This window comes from Populus trichocarpa, chromosome 6, assembly GCF_000002775.5.
Source record: "Populus trichocarpa isolate Nisqually-1 chromosome 6, P.trichocarpa_v4.1, whole genome shotgun sequence".
NCBI classification, from domain to species: domain Eukaryota; kingdom Viridiplantae; phylum Streptophyta; class Magnoliopsida; order Malpighiales; family Salicaceae; genus Populus; species Populus trichocarpa.
The window spans coordinates 25,674,995-25,695,320 of record NC_037290.2 but is presented as its reverse complement, the minus strand read 5'-3'; the positions used below and the strand labels follow the sequence as shown (position 1 = coordinate 25,695,320).

The window sequence follows — 20,326 nt, the reverse complement described above, 5'->3', positions numbered from 1 at the left end:
AAAAATTATTAATTTAAAATTTTTTCAAATAAAATAGACTTTTAAAACATGCACAGACATGGATACAGTTACAAAAACAAATTCCTTTTATCAAATCTGATTTCTAGAACACAGTTTCTGATGATCTTGAAAAAATTAATATAGATATGGTGTATGGGTTTGCTATTTCAGCATTTATTAAAGGGGTAATAAATGCGTCTTATCCACTATATATGTAACCTCATTAATTATTGAATCAACCCATAGATCCTATTAATTTATATAAATACATATAATTTGAGTAGATAGATCTACAAATTGACAGTTTTATACGGAAGGAAGTTATACTATATATATAGTAATCAAACATTATCTTATAATATATACTAAAACTAACTAGATAATACCCACCGTAAAACCAAGAAATCAATTGATCACTAAGGGTTAGTGTGTTTTGAGTAAAATATTTTATAATTTTTATTTTTTTATACATATTTATTTTCAAAAAATATTTTCATGTATTATTTTTCATAAAATATTTCACAGAAAATTAGTCAATGAAAAATCAATCTTCAAGTTTAATTCATTTGTTTGAAAAATATTTTTTAACTCATGAAGTCTGTGAAATATTTTACAAATAATAATTTACTTACAATATCATTCACTTATTTAAATAGCTTCCACCCCTGCAACTTTATGACCACCTCCTTTTTTATTATCATCATTTAACTATCATGTTGTCTCATCGTTAACTTTTATATCATTTCATCACCATCATTTCTTCCATTATTATAATAAAAAAATATTTTAAGTTTAAAATATTTTATGAGAAAATATTTTTCAAGTTAAATATTTTAAAGTTTATGAAATAATATTTTATAACAAAATTTTTTTTCAAGTCAAATATTAAAAAACATTTTACGCAAACTAAATATTGCAATATCAATTCCTATGGCTTGCTTGCTTGCAACTTATTTTGGTACTCTTGCACGCTTGCTTTCATCTATGGCTTCGAGCTTGATCTTAAGCGGTGAGTGGGCCACTTCCATTGAGCCCAATATCTAGAGTTTGGGTACCCAACTTAATATAACAACCCAAAACATTAAAGGCCCCAAAGTTAAAAACTTCACATCAGGGCAACCCATAATCGCCAAGAAACCCATGTATAGAAGCCCTTATATCAACACTCTAGGGTAAGGGTTTTTCATCAGTAACCAGACCAAGTAGCAGCAGAAGCCGATCAGAAGCAAGCGAAAATGGTAACCCTCGTTATGCCTAGATCCATCCTGTCCTGATGGGTTTTAAATTTGAAGCTCAAATTTTGATTTTTGATGTCTGTTGGTATATGTAGCCGTCACACAAGACATTTAGGATCAAGAAGAAACTAGCAAAGAAGATGAGGCAAAACAGGCCTATCCCTCATTGGATTCGCATGAGAACCGATAACACTATCAGGTCTTTTTCTTGTTTACTTTTTGTTGCTTGTCTTATAGAAAAGAAAAATTTTTTTTAAAGCTAATGAATGTGGCCATGTGGGTTTTTTTGGTTTTTTAGGTACAACGCCAAGCGCAGGCACTGGAGAAGAACAAAGCTTGGATTCTAAGGTGTTTTGGGTGTTTGGAATATTGGGATTTGTTAATTTAATTGGGTTTTAATTCGTTGGAGATTTGATTAAGAAGAGAATAGGACTTGATGTTGTTTTCTACGGAACTCATGGGAATCCCACTTGATAAATCTTGCTATGTTTGAAGTATTGATTAGCTCAAGTAATTTTCAATTTTGATGAAACTTTCAAGTTTTCGAATGTTAGTGTTCTTTTATGGGCTGGGAATGCTGAATTGATTTTGTTTGTTGGTATGCATTTTGAATGTGTTTCGCTTACTGTTTTATTATGTTTCAGGTGTTATTAGGGTGCAATATCCTTGCTGTTTCTCAGATTTATTAGCTTAGGTAATGGAAGTTAAGTGTCTCTAGTTTTCTTCTAAATACCAACTATTGCCCAAGCTAGGTCTAGTGGATCGACTTGTTTAATTGCTTTGATGCATTACATTAGTTAGTCCAATAGCTGTCCTTAGGTTGATTTGCAATCTATGGTTCAGTTGTGATTCAACTTTACATGTTCAAAGGAGGTTCTGTGTTCTTTTGTATAATGTTTACATGTCTTATTTTCAGCTTGATTATCTTTTCTAGAATCGTAGTCTTCTTTTCATTTGATTTTTGAACAAAATTTCTTGTCCGAGGGTATATTTTCTGCTTCTGACCATAGCTCGTGGTCTAGTTTCTAAATGCAATCTGCCTTATCATGGAGTCTTGAAGACAGTTCAAGTCTTCCATAGCTTGTATTTTCATGATCATGAATTTAATTTTCTAATTGTAATTTGGGGATTGCTTTTGGTGCTTGGGTTTTTACCTGTTAATAAACGTGTTGCCAATCTCCAAATTCAGTGGGTTCTTATTTCATCTAATTATGTACTCTTAGATGGCATATATAAGCCATCTGACCTTGCATGGCCAGGTACCCATTTAATGATCTGGTGGTAATTTGTACTGCAATTTGATCAGTTTTCTGAAGATTCACCTGTGCATTCAACGTTCGTTATTCCTTGGTATCGAAATCCACACCAGGGGAATCTCATTTGCAGAGGATTTCTGTGAGTCTTTCCTGGCCCCTGATGAGCAATTATAATCTCTGTATTTTTTCCCCTTCTACTGATAAAATATCAGTTAATAGTGAAAAGCGAAAACCTAACGAGTTGCCTATGGGACACATTAATAAAGAAAGTGTTCGAAAAGAGTGCCAAAAGCCACTCTCTAGAGTCTAGCCATTTGATCCCTTTATTTATTTTCAGTGAGTTATATAGGCAAACCTGTCCATCGTTGACATATAAGGTCTTCAATCAAAATTCTGTCACATATCAATAGGTGCTTGAGAAAATCTGTTCGGGACAGATCAAACCATTTTGGGGAAAGAATTTTCCATGGCATCATGAGTGGGTGTGTTCTCTTCCTGGGCCGAGAAGTAAGATTCTCTTTACTCATTGAAGACTTTGAGTTTTGGAGCTTGAAAATTGACCACGAAAAAATTATTGCTTTAAAAAACTAAAAAGCGCAAAATAAATTAAATACATAGATATTAAATTTCATCTAACGAGTTAATTTGAGAAACTCGCAACTTTGTGTGATGATATATATATATATATATATATATATATATATATCACATTTTAAAATCTCATCTAACAGTTTAAACTTATAAGTGAAATGATTATTTGATAAGATATAAAAGTTTTATTGACCAAGTGGTCATAAGTTTGATTTTTACTAGCCATTTTTTTTAGATTTGTGCAAGTTTTAAACTTGAAGAATTTTCACTTAAAATTTGCATCTTAAATCATATTTTAAGATATCAATTAACAGCTTAAATTTTTTGGTAAAATGGTTCTTTGACATCTTTTTCTTCAAAAAAAATCCCCCATAAAGTAATTAATATAACATCATTATTTATTCTCTGGACATCATAATTTTTTTTTTACTTATCTATGTACCAAAATTCAATCCTAACACTCATTACAAGGCCAAGTTATGGTGGCCTAGATTTACCATCTCTTTTTCTATTTTCTTAATTTTACTTTACTTCTAATGGTTTACTATCAATATAAGACTCTATTAGTATAACATCTTCTCATTAAAAGTGATTAAAAATTAAATATTATAAAAATTTTAATTCCTAAATCTTTTTCAATAACCCTAATATGTATGCAAAAATTCAATTTAAAGATATGGATAGAGAACACACCTTAAATTAATAAAATAAAATAAAAACAAAAATTTTGACCTTAAATCAAACCTCCTTGATCTCCCTCTGAATGTTAATTCTCAAGGTTTTGATTGTTTTGACTAAAATAAGGTGCAAGTTACTTTTATTTTATCTTTATTCTCTTATTATTATGTAATTAATAATATCTTATAATGCCATTAATTAATAAAAAGAATATAATAGAAAATCTGATTGATTATATTATTTTATTTACTACTACTATTATTATTATTATTATTTAAAAAAACCACATATATAATTATAAAAAAAAATGTGAAATATCCAATTTTCCCTTAGAAAAAATCTGGTTATTACAATTTTATTTTTTAAAAAATAATTTTATTTTAAATTGACTCTGATAAATCTTTTCAATTTATTTATAACTCGAGTCTTGTACCAGATTATAAGCTAAATAGGGTTAATAATTTTTTTTAAAAAATATTATTTTTGTCTACTAAATTGCGTAGGTAATCATTACATATCAAAGCATGCACTGAAACCCAGAGCACAATATTCCTTGATAACGAAAATTACCAGAGACCAACTCCTAGTATCTATCGCCAACAACACTTCCAGTTTCTGAAGGCAACGGTTTTTTTCAGGTTTCGTTTTCTTTAAATGAACCCATCATTAGTTCAAGCGCCATTTATAGTTCTGTCAAATCCAGTCACACAAATACATTTAGATCACACATGTAGCTGTTTGATTTTATCAAAATCATTCCTTAGAAATCTAATCATTGAGCAGTGTCATTTTTTGTTATTCAGATGGCTTCAACAATGCTTTCTTTAGCTTCTACCACTCCTTCTGCTTCACTTTCTATGCAAGAAATTCTCAAGGTACCGATAATTCTCTCTTTGATTGTCACTTTCTAGTGCTTTTCCTTGTTGGGTCATCAGTTTTTGAAGTAAATAACATAATAATTCTCTCTTTGTTTGTGACTTTCTACTACTCTTTCTGCTTTCTCTCTTTTATTGTCACTTTCTAGTGCTTTTCCTTATTGGGTCATCATTTTTTGAAGTAAATAACATAATAATTCTCTCTTTGATTGTCACTTTCTACTTCACTTTCTATATCAGACATAAAGGTTTGTTGTAGATCAGTTACACTCCACTCGAAAATGAAATAACGTTGTCTTAATAAAATTAATTAATTTGAGTTAACTCTATATATAATCCATGAGTTAATATAATAACCTAATAATTTAGATTTTTTCATATTTTTATCCAAACAAGTTAAGGGAGAAATTAAGGGGTCACACATCTAATTAGTATCCAATTATTTATAACTGAAGAGCAAACAATGGGTACCCACCAATCATGCTGAAGAGGTCTAGCAAATGGAGTATCCCTAAATATATGAGACAAAGTGGAAGAAACTTACTAGAAATTCCTTCAATCAACCTCTCTGTAGCTCCTGGTGTTGCATAATAATAATCGAAAACATCAAAAGGAGATGTTCTTTCCTTTAAAATATCCTTCAATGTTTTGATCATGGTTTGCTGGAAGACAGTCTCGTACATGATAAAAAAGGAGAACAAAGGGAGAGAGGAGAAGAAGGCAAGGATGATGAGATTGGGATTTCTGAAGGGGGTTTTGAGGGATTCTTTGAGCAAGTCGAAGAACCCTAGCTGCTTCTCTTCCATCATGGTTTTTCTGGTAAATGATTTAATGTATATTGTCAAATCCTCACGGGCTAGGTTTCATTGCTATGATGGTTAGTGAGAAAATGAACTTGTATTGTGAAATGACTCCAATGAATTTCAGCAACACTCTTTTTCTTTTTTCTTTTTTTCTTTTTTTTTTTGCTGGGGAGGGCTAATGTCAACATATTCTCCCGTCTTACTCTTTTGAATATCAATTATTAGAGGTCTCTATCTGTATAGATAGTTTGGTTACGTTGTTGTTGAATTTCTTAACATTATTAATTATTTTTGTTTCATCTTCAATGGGTTTAATCAAGATCATGGAATTTTATGGATTGGATGTGTTTGTTTTCACACCCCTAGCAAAACACCAGGATAATGATTAATCATGAAGCAAGAAGACAATCAAAATTACTCTTTCTTCTATTTGCAACAGTCACGAGCATAGCAACAATTTTCATTTATTTTCATCTCCTTATTAAAATTACTATTATAATAAGTTCTTTTTATTATTTTAGTGTTTTTAAAAAAATTTAAATTTTTTTACTTTAAATTAATATTTTTTTAGTGTTTTTAGATCATTTTGATGCGCTAATTTTAAAAATAATTTTTTAAAAAATTAAAAAATATTATTTGAATATATTTCTAAGTAAAAAATACTTTAAAAAACAACTGCAACCATATTCTCAAACAGTTCCTAACCTAGAGGTGATAAAAAACAATTAAAAAAATAATTCATCTTCAATTTTTTTAAAATCGCTAAGAAAACCCTAAACTATGTAATAGAATAATTTATAAAACTCTCAAAAAAAATTATTATTGTTTAATGCTACAAATGTCCAGGTAATCAACAATGATAAAAAAAAAATGAAAGACAGATTGTTTGCAAGTGCTTGAAATTATTGAAATCAAGCACATGATGTGGGTGTGGTGATGGAGAAGAAACGATTGATCGATGACAGGATTTTTGTAGATAACAATTATATAATATTGTTAGTGTAAACAATTAATGGTGTTTAATACTAATTAATAATTTGCAATGATGGATTATGAATCTATTAAATTATTTATTAAACAACATTAACTTAGTACCCATCATCATGTATGAACTATGTCAACAATACAAAGCATTATTGGTCTATAAACCTTTATACCAATACTCTGCTCGTGGGATTTATGGGTCTTATTTTTTTTTTATTATAATCGTGATTTATTTATTTATTTTACCAAACACGAGCCCTAATTGGTCGAGTCCTGGCATTGTTTGCTTTCATGTTCCTAGCATCTACACCTACACAAATATTCATGGAAATTTAGGGTATTTTATGGTGAACAAGGAGTTATTAATTTTAATATTAGTTGGGTTGTAACATTTGGTGGTGAGTTGCAACTCTTGTGGCAATTAAAAAAAAAGAAAGGGAAAATTAAAAATTATAAAATCAAGGGAAAAGTTTTTTTTAATACCTTGTCCTCGTTAATTGTTCAATTTCATCTTGTGCAAAACAATTTATTAAAATACTGCCCGAGACCCACTTGGGAAACTTGTACTCAATCGATCTTATTGTTATGCATCTAGCAGAATTTTTCAATTTAATAAAGTTAAAAAAGAATATAAATAAGCGTGATTAATCAAATTTAATAATTTATTTATTAATAAGATATAGTAATATAAAAATTATTAAACTCAATCGGTTTGGAGGTCAATAAATTAAGAAAAAACATGTGATGATTAATCAATTATACTTAATTTATCATATATACAACAATACGGTTGAATAACTAAGATGAACACATAAATGCAGTGAGGAATTTTGCCTAAAATCAAAAGGCAAGTGATCCCTAAGTTCTTACCAGGCTAGTGTGCATATCAGGAAAAGTTTTATGGTTCATATATATCTACAACTTTTCTTTCAAATCCTGAGTTAATTAATTACTAATCACCGCCCAAATAAGGTGATTTAAGAAAGAACCAAATCCTAGTTGAAACAATTCTTGTCGTGATTAAAAGGTTCTTATCTTATCTAATTGATTTTTGAGAGCTGTTCACCATCAATTGTGAAGTAACATCAAGATAATTATTTTATTTTTTCATGGAAGGCTTAGGATGCCCTTAAGTTTGAAGATATGTGTCTTGCTCTTGTATGCATGCTACAATTGAACTTAATTTCATGGTTAATGCATGCTAGCAAGTGCCCACGATCATTGACCATGTTGTGTAAATTACAATAAAAAAATATCAATGCATGCTTTTGGGCTCAGTATGTTTATGTCCTGTTTATTTTTGTATTTTAAAAATTTAATTTTTTTGTTTTAAATTAATATTGTTTTGGTATCTTTAAATCATTTTGATGTACTGATATCAAAAATTATTTTAAAAAAATAAAAAATATATTAAACTTCAAAGAAAATATTAGCATCAAAAGATTGGATTAAAAAAAACCATAACACCAAAATTGTTTCAATATATTTTTTCCTAGTGGGACCATCCAAGAGAGGTCATTTGATAACAATGATCATAGTTGGTGATTGAAGGCCCCATTTAAGGCACCGGGCCTAGACACCATTGTTGGCTTTTGCTTGGCTCCACGCCCATCCTTACATTGTGAAATTGTTTTATGGTTTAAAGAAAGTGAAAAGCTAAAAAAAAAAAAAACCCTTAAAAATAGCAAATTATTTGACCACAACAGTGAAAAGCAGTCCTTCATTATTGTTTACATACACAAAAGGTGCCATGAATTAGCCTTTCTTTAGCCTATTACTATGATTATATGTGTAGGTAGTAGGTACCCAAGCTCCCACCATTTTTATTTTATTTTATTTTTCGATATTGGTTCAAAAAGAAGTTGGGCACCATTAGTTTCTGTATTTAGAAAATTAATTAGAATACAAATTACATGGAAAATAATTTATCTATATAATGAATTTTATTTTTTTATTTTATCGGTGAAAGTATTTTAAGTTGATTTTGATGTATATCAAGATTAAATTCTATTGAATTTCGAACAAGTTATTCATGTTTAAATCAATATATATACATCTAAAAAGATTTTCGATATGTTTATAAATGTTAATAAAAAAAATCATATGTGCAAAAAATTTGAAGCAAACAAACAAAAAAAAAAGGGTAAAACTTGTCTCTTTATTGTACTTAATTAGAATCTTTGAAAATAAACAAAACAATAATGCACAAGATTTGCATTCAACTTGCTTGGATGGCTCTTGATGTTCTCATATGGCAAGATTATTTTGTACATACAAATATATTGCTTGGCATGTGATTGTGTCGAAACATATTAAATTGTGTTTGTCATGACATGTACGCCACTCCAGGTTTTGATGATAATGAAGACTAGCAGTTTCAAGAAAAGCCTTAATTCATGAAACACCTTGCTGAGACAGTCCAAATCTCACTGCAAAAAAGTGCATGACATTAAAAAAAACCCATATGGATCGCTAGAGCAACATTGCAGGAAAAAAAAAAGAGGAAGGATATTCAATCAATCAATCTTATTTAACTCAAGAATAAAATTTATCTAAATATAAATTTAATAAAAAATATTATTTATATCCACAATGAATTGTCTAGATAAACAACGTTTTCTCTTTCTTTTTCAATTTTGTTTTTTAAAATTGTTTTTCCTATATGGCTTGGTTACATCTTGCACCTGATTTTCATTATAAAAAAAAATAATGAGGTGAATTTGATTTTAATATACTTTTAGATATGTATTTTTTTTTTGCTTGATGGTAAATATATTTTTAGGCTAACTTATATGTTAACTGAAACTAAGTCTACTATCGAATGTAAGGATGGGCGTGGAGCCAAGCAAAAGCCAACAATGGTGTCTAGGCCCGGTGCCTTAAATGGGGCCTTCAATCACCAACTATGATCATTGTTATCAAATGACTGAAACTAAGTCTACTATCGAATGTAAGGATGGGCGTGGAGCCAAGCAAAAGCCAACAATGGTGTCTAGGCCCGGTGCCTTAAATGGGGCCTTCAATCACCAACTATGATCATTGTTATCAAATGACCTCTCTTGGATGGTCCCACTAGGAAAAAATATATTGAAACAATTTTGGTGTTATGGTTTTTTTTAATCCAATCTTTTGATGCTAATATTTTCTTTGAAGTTTTTATATTGAATTTCAGCAACACTCTTTTTTTGTTTTGTTTTGGTTGCTGGGGAGGGCTAATGTCAACATATTCTCCTGTCTTGAACTTTCGAATATCAATAATTAGAGGTCTCTATCTGTATAGATAGTTTGGTTACGTTGTTGTTGAATTTCTTAACATTATTAATTATTTTTGTTTCATCTTCAATGGGTTTAATCAAGATCATGGAATTTTATGGATTGGATGGGTTTGTTTTCACACCCAAGCCTGTTTGGTAGTGCGATTGCGGTTGCTTTTCAGAGTGTTTTTTACTTGGAAATATATCAAAATAATATTTCTTTTTATTTTTAAAAAATTATTTTTGATATTAGTACATTAAAATAATCTTAAAAAAATCTTAAATCTTTCTTTAAAATACATGACCTTAAACACCATCCATGCAGTGCTTCATAATGATTAATCATGGAGCAAGAAGACAATCAAAATTACTCTTTGTTCTATTTGCAACAGTCACGAGCATAGCAACAATTTTCATTTATTTTAATCTCCTTCACGGCTCGTAGATTATAATAATCTAGAGCTAGTAATTTTATTTTTTTTTTAAATTCATTTTCAATATTTTTTAAAACGCTAAGACAACTCTAAACTGTCTAATATAATTTATAAAACTCTCAAAAAAAAAATATTGTTTAATGCTACAAATGTCCAGGTAATCAACAATGATAAAAAATGAAAGACAGATTGTTTGCAAGTGCTTGAAATTATTGAAATCAAGCACATGATGTGGGTGTGGTGATGGAGAAGAAACGATTGATCGATGACAGGATTTTTGTAGATAACAATTATATAATATTGTTAGTGTAAACAATTAATGGTGTTTAATACTAATTAATAATTTGCAATGATGGATTATGAATCTATTAAATTATTTATTAAACAACATTAACTTAGTACCCATCATCATGTATGAACTATGTCAACAATACAAAGCATTATTGGTCTATAAACCTTTATACCAATACTCTGCTCGTGGGATTTATGGGTCTTATTTTTTTTATTATAATCGTGATTTATTTATTTATTTATTTATTACCAAACACGAGCCCTAATTGGTCGAGTCCTGGCATTGTTTGCTTTGATGTTCCTAGCATCTAGTACACCTACACAATTCATGGAAATTTAGGGTATTTTATGATGAACAAGGAGTTATTAATTTTAATATTAGTTGGGTTGTAACATTTAGTGGTGAGTTGCAACTCTTGTGGCAATAAATAAAAAAAGGAAAATTATAAAATCAAGGGAAAAGTATTTTTCAATACCTTGTCCTCATTAATTGTTCAATTTCATCTTGTGCAAAACAATTTATTAAAATATTGCCCAAGACCCACATGGAAAACTTGTACTAAATCGATCGTATAGTTATGCATCCGATAGAATTTTTCAATTTAATAAAGTTGAAAAAAATATAAACAGAGCGTGATTAATTAAATTTAATAATTTATTTATTAACAAGATATAATAAAATAAAAATTATTAAACTCGACCGGTTTGACAAGTCAATAAATTAAGAAAAAATATGGTGATTTAAGAAAGAACCAAATCCTAGTTGAAACAATTCTTGTCGTGATTAAAAGAAATTATAAAAAAAAGAACATAGAATTGTAACTGGATTTGGTGGGTACCCATTGTTTCCTATGTTTAGACTTGTAAACATGGCGGCGCAGAGCTAAAGGCTTGATCGAGTCCATAGACGCAGAGACCCAGATGGCTCCACCGTGTTGACTTCTCTTCCTTCCTTTCTCTTGAAATTGAAAATTTGTGTCCACACCGACAAGAGTCCTTCACGATATCCCTTCATTTATAATGGAGGAATCAGATCTGCAAAATGAAAAGTTATCAAGTTTTCCGCTCGAGCTTGGCAGATTTCTCGCGTGTGTCTTTCGATATCGCACGATAACGCCAGAAAATTTTATTTTATTCTTTCTTACCCTTAAAAACGTTGGGGTCACGCTTTTAACCACCGCATATCGAGCGACATGCGTATCGGGTCATGTGCGTCTTGACTTGGAAATGTGGTCCTCGTGGGTTGGAAACTTCTAAAGTCGTTGTATATATTTTTCAAATATTTTTTAAAATTATTTCTTTATAAAAAAAATATTAAATTAATTTGTATATGCTTTTTTAATTATTAAATCATTTACCAGATCTTTCCTCATTTGATAAATTTAGAGATGTTAATGTATATTGAGCTGCATAAAGCCCAGCATTTGATAAATTCATATCTCATCTCATATCAAGATATATCCACTTTCATATTTTAAAAAACTTGTCTATTAATCTACTAAAAATAGCATTATGAAGTAAGTATGTCTTTGTTGATGAGGCGCACCTCATAAACTAACTAACGCATCCTAAATTAGCTCCCCATCAGCCTCAAGAGCAGTAAGATTAATCACAACCAATCCATCTAGATGGTGGTTCAGTGGTAAGAGCTTGGGATTAAGAGATTTGCTCTCTCTGTGGTCTCAGGTTCGAGCCCTGTGGTTGCTCATATGATGGCCACTGAAGGCTTACATGGTCGTCAACTTCAGGGCCCGTGGGATTAGTCGAGGTGCGCGCAAGCTGGCCCGGACACCCACGTTAAACTAAAAAAAAAAATTATACGATAGAAACCATCTAGATTGTAACCCAGTAATAAGAGCTTGGAATTAAAAGATTTGCTCTTTCTGTGGTCTCAGGTTCGAGCTCTAGGTTGCTCATATGATGGCCACTGGAGGCTTACATGGTCGTTAACTTCAGAGCCCATGGAATTAGTCGAGGTGCACGCAAGCTGGCCCGAACACCCACGTTAATCAAAGAAAAAAAATTGATACAATAGATCTCCTATATTAATATTTCGTTTAGGTTGCGTGTATCAACATTAAATTCATTTCTCCTATTTAATTAAAAATAACTTATTCATATTAAGATTACAAAATTTTGGAGAAATTAAGACTTATGTAGCATAATTTCATTTCTCCTATTTAATTACCCTTTGTATCTTGTATTCAAATCTTTTAATAATCTTATTAACTTGAAAACGTCGTGAATTTTATTTATTTTTTTTTTTAAAAAAAAAGGCTTTTCCTGGCTGGCTGCTTTTGGGCTGGGTTTTTCCCAATGATGATGCTAGTAAAACTTAACTTAATTTTGTAATTATACATGCACAAATTAACTGTATTTGCTATCTTTAGATTTATAAATAAATCTAATATCACACCTTGATTGCCAACAATTATATTCATAAAGTGTCTTCTAGCAATAAATTTCAATTTAGCCACAAATAAATAGTCATCATGATATTTATAAGCACCCAGATTTACGGGTAATTGAAAAAATATATATATATACCATACAACTTGAAACTTAATTGCTTTACACGTTGATTGTAACTCTTGGAATTGAATTCAATTCTAGGATTAAATTAATTATTATGTTAGGAATTTTTTTGAGGATATTGATTTGAATTCTAAATGAAATTAAAATCATAAAAAATAGACAAAGAGAGTAGATTTTCTGCAAATCAATTTAAAAAATTCCTCTTAAATTAACACTTAAAATACAATTTCAAAAATACTTTCTTTCTTTTATTCAACAAAAACTTTTGTTTACTTTAAATTGTGCATTTATACTACCTTTTCCTACTTGATAATATATCAGATGATTTTCCAAACACCTATTTACATTATATTTAATAAGTAACTACACTTGTATTTAATTATGGTACGTCACTAGAAATCTCTATCCCTGTCCTTGCCACATATCTTCGTGCTTTGGGAAGTGGGGCCCGGATGCTAAAATGCGCATGGGGCTAGCTAGGTGTGATTCAGCTGTTGTAGGCAACAGAATGTACGTGACGGAAGGGTGGACGTGGCCCTTCATGTTCTCAACAAGAACAGGGATCTACGACGCCGAAAAGGACACGTGGCAAGAGATGAGTAATTGGATGAGGAAAGGGTGGACAGCGCTGAGCGTGGTGCTCGATGATAGGTTGTTTTTGATATCAGAACATGGTGACTGCCCAATGAAGGTGCACGTCCCTGATCTCGACACGTGTCAGTAAGTAGATGGGGACAGGTTCCCCAGAGAGGCAACGCAGAGGCCTTTTACTCAGTGTTTTAAAACCCGGACCGGCCCGGCGGGTCGACCCGGGACCCGGCCGACCCGGGCCTGGGACCGGTCCGGGTGGAGGCAAAAACCCGCTCGGGAATTGGCCAGGGAAAACCCGGTCGACCCGGTCAAACCCGGGTGAGACCCGATCAAACTCGGGTGAGACCCGATCAAACCCGGGTGAGACCCGATCAAACCCGGGTGAGACCCGATCAAATTTTTTTTTATTTTGACTGTCATTAAACGACGTCGTTTTTTGCTTTCTAAAATCCAAAACGCTGAAGACTGAAGAGTGAAGAAGAATGAAGCAAAATCAATAACCTAATTAATTCTTTGAAACCCAGCTGAGGAGTAAAGAGGGATGTCTGACTATTAATCGTTGTTGTTTCTCTGTGAAAAAGGTTTGAATCTCCATCTTTCACTCTCTGTTTTTTGTGGCCTCTAGCCTTCTATCCCTCTCCTGACGTCGAGCCGCTTCGCCCCTTAGTTCAGAGAGGCTCGACAGAGATGATTCAAATCAAGCGAAAGCAAAGACATTCGTTGGCACCCGAGATGCGAAGATCGAATGATTAGAAAATGAAGGAAGTCTTGCAGCTCATCTTGATTGAGACAAGTGCAAATTGCTTCACGTTTTCTTTTCTTCTTCCCGCCCTAGGAGCACAAAAAGAGGGATTAGTACTATTGACCCAACTAACACATGGGGCTCCGCGCACTGAGAAAACAACAACTTCAGCCATATGGGGGAAATAGTACTATTTTTCACTCAGAATTGGGGAAAACAGCAACACCTGGGGCTCTACCTTTTACAGATTGTGGGGGAAATAATGTACTCCACACTTTTTTGTGTCATCCTTTTTTCAGTTAATTTTTTGTCCTTTGCTCATGACCTGAGTTGTTATTGCAGGTGAATGTTACCATTTCACCTAGGGACAATTATTGCATCGAGATTGTTCTTCGCTGTTTGGCAGTAGAGGGTGATGGACTTGGATCACACCAAGTTAATGATGGTGGTGTTCTGGGTACTGTCATGGCAGCTGGCTTCAAAGGTTAGAAATTATCAATTGATTATATGATGCTTGGACTTTTGAATTTTCCACTGAATATACAGTGGTGTTCATGCAGTTCTTCCTTGTTTAGTTGAGGTATGATGTGAATGCGCACCAAAGTGGGTGTTCATGTGTGCACTCATGCACAAATGTATCCATAACTATATATAAATGCTCAAATTTTGTTGAAACAATTGATTTGTTGGAACTGAGTTGTTTTTTGTGAATGGAAAGGTATGAGCAGCTCATTAATTTTCTGTAATCCTCTCTGAGCATATCTGCAGGTTCTTGAACCTTTGTTTAAATGGTTGGCTAACCACGAACCCTTTTTTTTGGGTTAACCCGAGTCAACCCATCTGACCCGTGACCCGATCACTTGACCAGGTCGATGACCGGGTCGGGTTTCAAAACTATGCTTTTGCTGTGAATGGAGTGGAAGGGAAAGTGCATATGGTGCAATGTTATAAAAAAAAAGATTTGAGTTGTAAAATTATATGATTTTATAAGTAAAAACATATAAAAAATAAAAAAAATAAGTTTAAAATTTAAAAATTAATAAAATCGGTCAAACCCGTTTAAATTCATGTAAAATCAATCTAGCTCATTAAAATTGTTAAAACCGGATTGATTTCATGATCTCACCATAAAAATTACAAAAACTACTAAGTGCTAACTGTTGAGTCAGCACTCCCCTTTCCTATGAGTCCCCACTCCCCACTACCTCGCCTAACACTCCACCTACCTCTTTTTCCCTTTTCTAAAGGGTTTTAATTTGTTTTAATTTTGGAAAAAAAAGTCTCATGTATTTATTGTTATGCATGTAGTTTTCATGCATGACAAAAAACTAGTAAAATCGGTCAAATTTGTGTAAAATTAATTCAACTCGTTAAAATCATTAAAACCGGATAGAATTCACAATCTCACCATAAAAATTACAAAAACTGCTAAGTGCTGACTGCTGAGTCAGCACTCCCCTTTCCCATGAGTCCCCACTCCCTCGCCTAACACTCCACCTACCCCTTTTCCCTTTCTCTAGGGTTTTAATTTGTTTTAATTTTGGAAAAAAAAAGTCTCCTGTATTTGTTGTTATGCTTATAGTTTTCATGCATGACAAATTTTCATTAAACAAAAAGATTAGAATTACTTTTATTTTTTGCTTTACTGATTTTCATAGCACAAAAGTATTTTAGGCTTAAAGGAAAAAAAGAATTCACCAACAATAAATTATTTTCATGTATGTCACTGTGAGAGAGGCGCTTGAATTAAAAAATAGCTCTTATATTTGCATTGATATGTACTCTTTATGGAATATTGAAGGAAAAACAAGATCAAAGGAAAAAAAAACACATTTGAGATCTGAGCCAAATGCTTCACAAAGTCACTTGCATCCTGAGCCACATGATTCACTTGCTCTCCAGATAATTTTTTATTATGAAGCTCCTATCTGATCGATGCCTAAATGGCATGACATGGTTTGGCAAGGGAACTAAATATGGGTTTTTTTTTTAATAAATAAATTATCACCTTAATTAAAAGATTTTTATATAATAATATTATTTAAAAATATTTTGATAAAATATTATATTTTCATCTTATTATGCTTAGTAAATACAACATATAAATATCATTTTTAAAAATAACTATAAAAATTTAATTGATATTGTCACAGACTTTGAATCGACATCAATAAAATTAAACATTTGGCCTGACGACCGAATGTATTTGGGCTTGTCGAAGAGTTTTTTTATTTTATTCTTTTTAATTTTTATTTAGGTAAAACATAGTTTTATTAAAAAAATTATAAGATCCAATTCAGCTATTGACATGAATAACTGATTTAATGATCCGTGATATAACATGTAATTTAGTTAAAATATTTTACTTGTGATTTTATGATTTTAGTTAAAATATTTTACCTGTGATTTTATAATTTTACAATTCGAGTTTATGATTCGAGTTTATATTATATGTTTCGTGTCGTATCAAAAAAATATTGTTCACATGATAGTACGAGTGAATTTAATTCACTCTAAACTAGTTTTTTTTTTAAAAAAAAATATTACAAAAAATAAACACATTGAAAAAAAAAAGTGAATTGCACTGTTCATTGTTATGAGTGAACAGTGCAAGTGAATTGCACTGTTCACTGAGACACGGTTTGAAGAAAACTTCACTGGTTGCAACGCAGACGCAGGTAAAGCAGCTTGGAGCTGCTTTCAACGGAACGCAGACGCGTCCACAAAAATTGATAGGTCCCATTAACAGTAAATAATGGTTTATAATTTACCAAACAGCTGATATCTGCGGTGACAATAAAACACGGAAGCTACCACGCAGCCAAACGCTTTCTTACTACATAAGGTTCTGTTGCGCTTCAACTTTGCATGTTCAAACGAGGTTCTTTGTTTCTTTTGTAAAATGTTTACATGTCTGATTTTCAGCTTGATGTTCTTTTCTAGAATCGTAGTCTTCTTTTCATTTGATTTTTGAACAAAATTCCTTGCCCTCCACATATTTTCTGATGCTGATAATAGCTTGTGTGGTCAAGTTTCTAAATGCAATCCCCCTTAATCATGGATTCTTAAGACAGTTCAAGTCTGACTTAGCTTGTATTTTCACGACCATGAATTTAATTTTCAAGTTGTAACTACTTGTTTTTGTATTTTAAAAATATTTTTAAAATAAATTTTTTTTGAATTTTTTTATATATATTTTTTAATTAAAACTAATTTTTAGAACATACCCACGAGGTGTGATTTTCATACCCCATGTGAAATGGCAAGTGGTGCAAAAAAAAACTTGACCACGCGATGGAAGCCTGGAACAAAGAGATCTCCCCACCTTGGCATCACACCTAAAATAAAATAAAAAATTTAATTTCTTTTAAAATACAAAAACAAACAATTACTACTACTACCACATTCAATCCAAGGATACCACGTCAAGGTTGTCAAAAATATTTTTTTAAACATGACACGAAATATATAATATAAACTCGAATTATAAAATTATAAAATCACAAGTAAAATATTTTAACTACAATTATAAAATCATAAATAAAATATTTTAACTAAATTACATGTTATATCACGGATCATTAAATCAATTATTCATGTCAATAGCTCAATTGGATCTTATAATTTTTTAATAAAATTATGTTTTACCTAAATAAAAATTAAAAAAAACTCATCAACAAGCCCAAATATATTCGGTCGTCAGGCCAAATGTTTAATTTTATTGATGTCGATTCAAAGTCTATGATGATATCAATTAATTTTTTATAGTTATCTTTAAAAATGATATTTATATATTGTATTTACTAAGCATAATAAGAAAAAAATATAATATTTTATCAAAATATTTTTAAATAATATTATTATATAAAAATCTTTTAATTAAGATGATAATTTATTAATTTATTTTAAAAAAACCCCACATTTAATTCCTTTGCCAAACCATGTCATGCCATTTAGGCATCGATCAGATAAGAGCTTCATAATAAAAAAAATTATCTAGAGAGCAAGTGAAGCATGTGGCTCAGGATGCAAGTGACTTTGTGAAAATAAAATTCCACCGCCCTTCCACCAGAGGTCCAGAACACTCCTAAAAACTTTTTTATATGAGGATTGCCTTCTTACCTTCTCGCCAGTAGCAGCAAACCTCCTTTTCTTTCATCTCCCTTTATTGCCCCTCTCTTCTCTTCCTCCTCCTCCTTTTCTTTATCTTCAGCTAATTAATTAATGATCAAAACCATGATCAGTATCTTCAAGAAACCTCTCTTTCCTATCTCTAAATTCACCGTACTTTTATTTATAATCCTTGCAGCTAGTGCTACTCTTGTGAATTCAACCAAACAACCAAGATTTCGAGCCAGCAGCATGTATTTTCCACAAAGAAACCGTCCCGTTCAGCCATCAGGTCCTAATCCTTGCAGTTTCATACCGGGATCAGGCCACTGCAAACCTCCAAAGTGATGCATCCATCAACACATGGTAAGGTTTATATATATATAAGTTTTTTTTTCAATTTCTAATAATTTTCTTCTTTCAGATCTTACAATCTGTTGTTAGATCATATTAAATGGTTATGTTTTTACCACATTAATATTTTTCTTTATAGAGAAACTATAGGCTATAAATATAGAAAGAGAGATTTTTCTTTCATCTTATCTTCTCTCTTTAATAGAAAGCACCTCCCTTCCTTCTTGCACCCTCTATCAATATAAACTATATTTGAGTTTTGTTTTATAATTAATTTTTCTTGCACCTTCCTTCTCAACACATGGTAATTTTTTTTTTTTAAAAAAAGAGAGAGATATAGATGTCACTTTCTACTACTCCCTCTCCTTTCTCTCTTTGATTGTCACTTTCTAGTGCTTTTCCTTATTGGGTCATTATTTTTTGAAGTAAATAACATAATAATTCTCTCTTTGAAGTAAATATATATATATAAGTTTTTTTTTTAATTTCTAATAATTTTCTTCTTTCAGATCATGCAATCTGTCGTAAGATTATGTTTTACCACATCAATGTTTTTTTTTTATATAGAGAAACTATGTAGACTATATAGAAAGAGAGATTTTTCTTTCATCTTATCTTCTCTCTTTAATAGAAATCACCTCCCTTCCTTCTTGCACCCTCTATCAATATAGACTACATTTGAGTTTTGTTTTATAATTAATATTTCTTCTTATAATTTCTGACGATCCTTGTGATCTCTCTCTTTATTTAGACTGACCATGTTTTTTTTCTTTAATTTATATATAAATTTCAGGGATCATGTTGATTGTGGAAGTGGAAATTAAGAGCACTTATGGGTGCTGGAGAGTGTGCCAAGGAGAGTTGATTTAATTTGTCCTTTCATATGCAAAATAATGACCATTTCCCTAATATCTTGTTGGTTTTGGGATTAGTTTGGACTGTTATTTGAATTTTGAAATGTTGGATCCTCACTACTTACGTTGAAGGAATTATTAATTTTTAAATTAAAAAATGGCTATGATTTAATTTACCATATACTATATATTGTTTACTTGAAGCCAGAATAATTTTCTATAACTTTATCAGGTGTAGTTTTCTTCACTTAGACTCTGTATCCTATAAGGAAATTAAGAGCTGGAGATGTTTCTTTCTTTCATCTTTGATTCTCTTACTGAATTCACCCTTTCTTTTCTTCGATAAAATGCCCGTTTCATTGTGTCTATTTTATATTCATGCATAAAGATTTCATTATAATTAAGATTAAAATAGCTAAGAATTCAAATTTCATTGCCTAACTAAGTTTTTTTTTTTTTTTAAAAAAAAAAATAAACTCAGAATCAAGCTTTCAAGATTTCTGAAGGGGATAAACCAGCATTACCCGGCCCATGGCTTACAATAGTCTAAGATATTTTGGCAACTTGTCTTTATCGCTTTAATAGGGAAAAAATGGAGGGATGTTAATTCCGTAGTGCTTCCCTCCACACCAAATCCCTCTCTGCCCAAGTGCATGCATGCACTTCCTCTTCCAAAAATGCATCTCTACATGGTCATCTTAAATTTTGTACGAAAGGATCCAGTGGCTCGGAGTAAAGA

At 31.2% G+C, this 20,326-nt stretch overlaps 2 protein-coding genes and 2 long non-coding RNA genes across 4 annotated transcripts in view; all 4 read left to right on the top strand.

Annotated features, from left to right (window-relative positions):
- Nucleotides 1-1,103: 1,103 nt before the first annotated feature.
- Nucleotides 1,104-1,840, top strand: LOC112327915 (60S ribosomal protein L39). The gene is made up of 3 exons (XM_024603337.2): nucleotides 1,104-1,238; nucleotides 1,331-1,434; nucleotides 1,534-1,840. Exons 1-3 carry the CDS (start codon nucleotides 1,236-1,238, stop codon nucleotides 1,580-1,582), a joined length of 156 nt encoding a protein of 51 aa, XP_024459105.1. The 5' UTR covers nucleotides 1,104-1,235; the 3' UTR covers nucleotides 1,583-1,840.
- LOC7479545 (60S ribosomal protein L39) overlaps nucleotides 1,179-20,326 on the top strand; it is a 32,947-nt gene continuing 13,799 nt past the window's right edge. The window contains exon 1 of the mRNA XM_052453836.1: nucleotides 1,179-1,238. Coding sequence (XP_052309796.1) covers nucleotides 1,236-1,238 — 3 coding nt within the window. The 5' untranslated portion in view covers nucleotides 1,179-1,235. The remainder of the gene's footprint in view (nucleotides 1,239-20,326) is intronic.
- LOC127905465 (uncharacterized) lies at nucleotides 1,878-5,668 on the top strand. Its single transcript, XR_008059449.1, has 4 exons — nucleotides 1,878-1,929; nucleotides 2,542-2,630; nucleotides 4,564-4,635; nucleotides 5,309-5,668. It is a non-coding gene; the product is annotated as an uncharacterized LOC127905465 (long non-coding RNA).
- On the top strand, nucleotides 18,356-19,935 carry LOC112327916 (uncharacterized). Its single transcript, XR_002982414.2, has 2 exons — nucleotides 18,356-18,745; nucleotides 19,527-19,935. It is a non-coding gene; the product is annotated as an uncharacterized LOC112327916 (long non-coding RNA).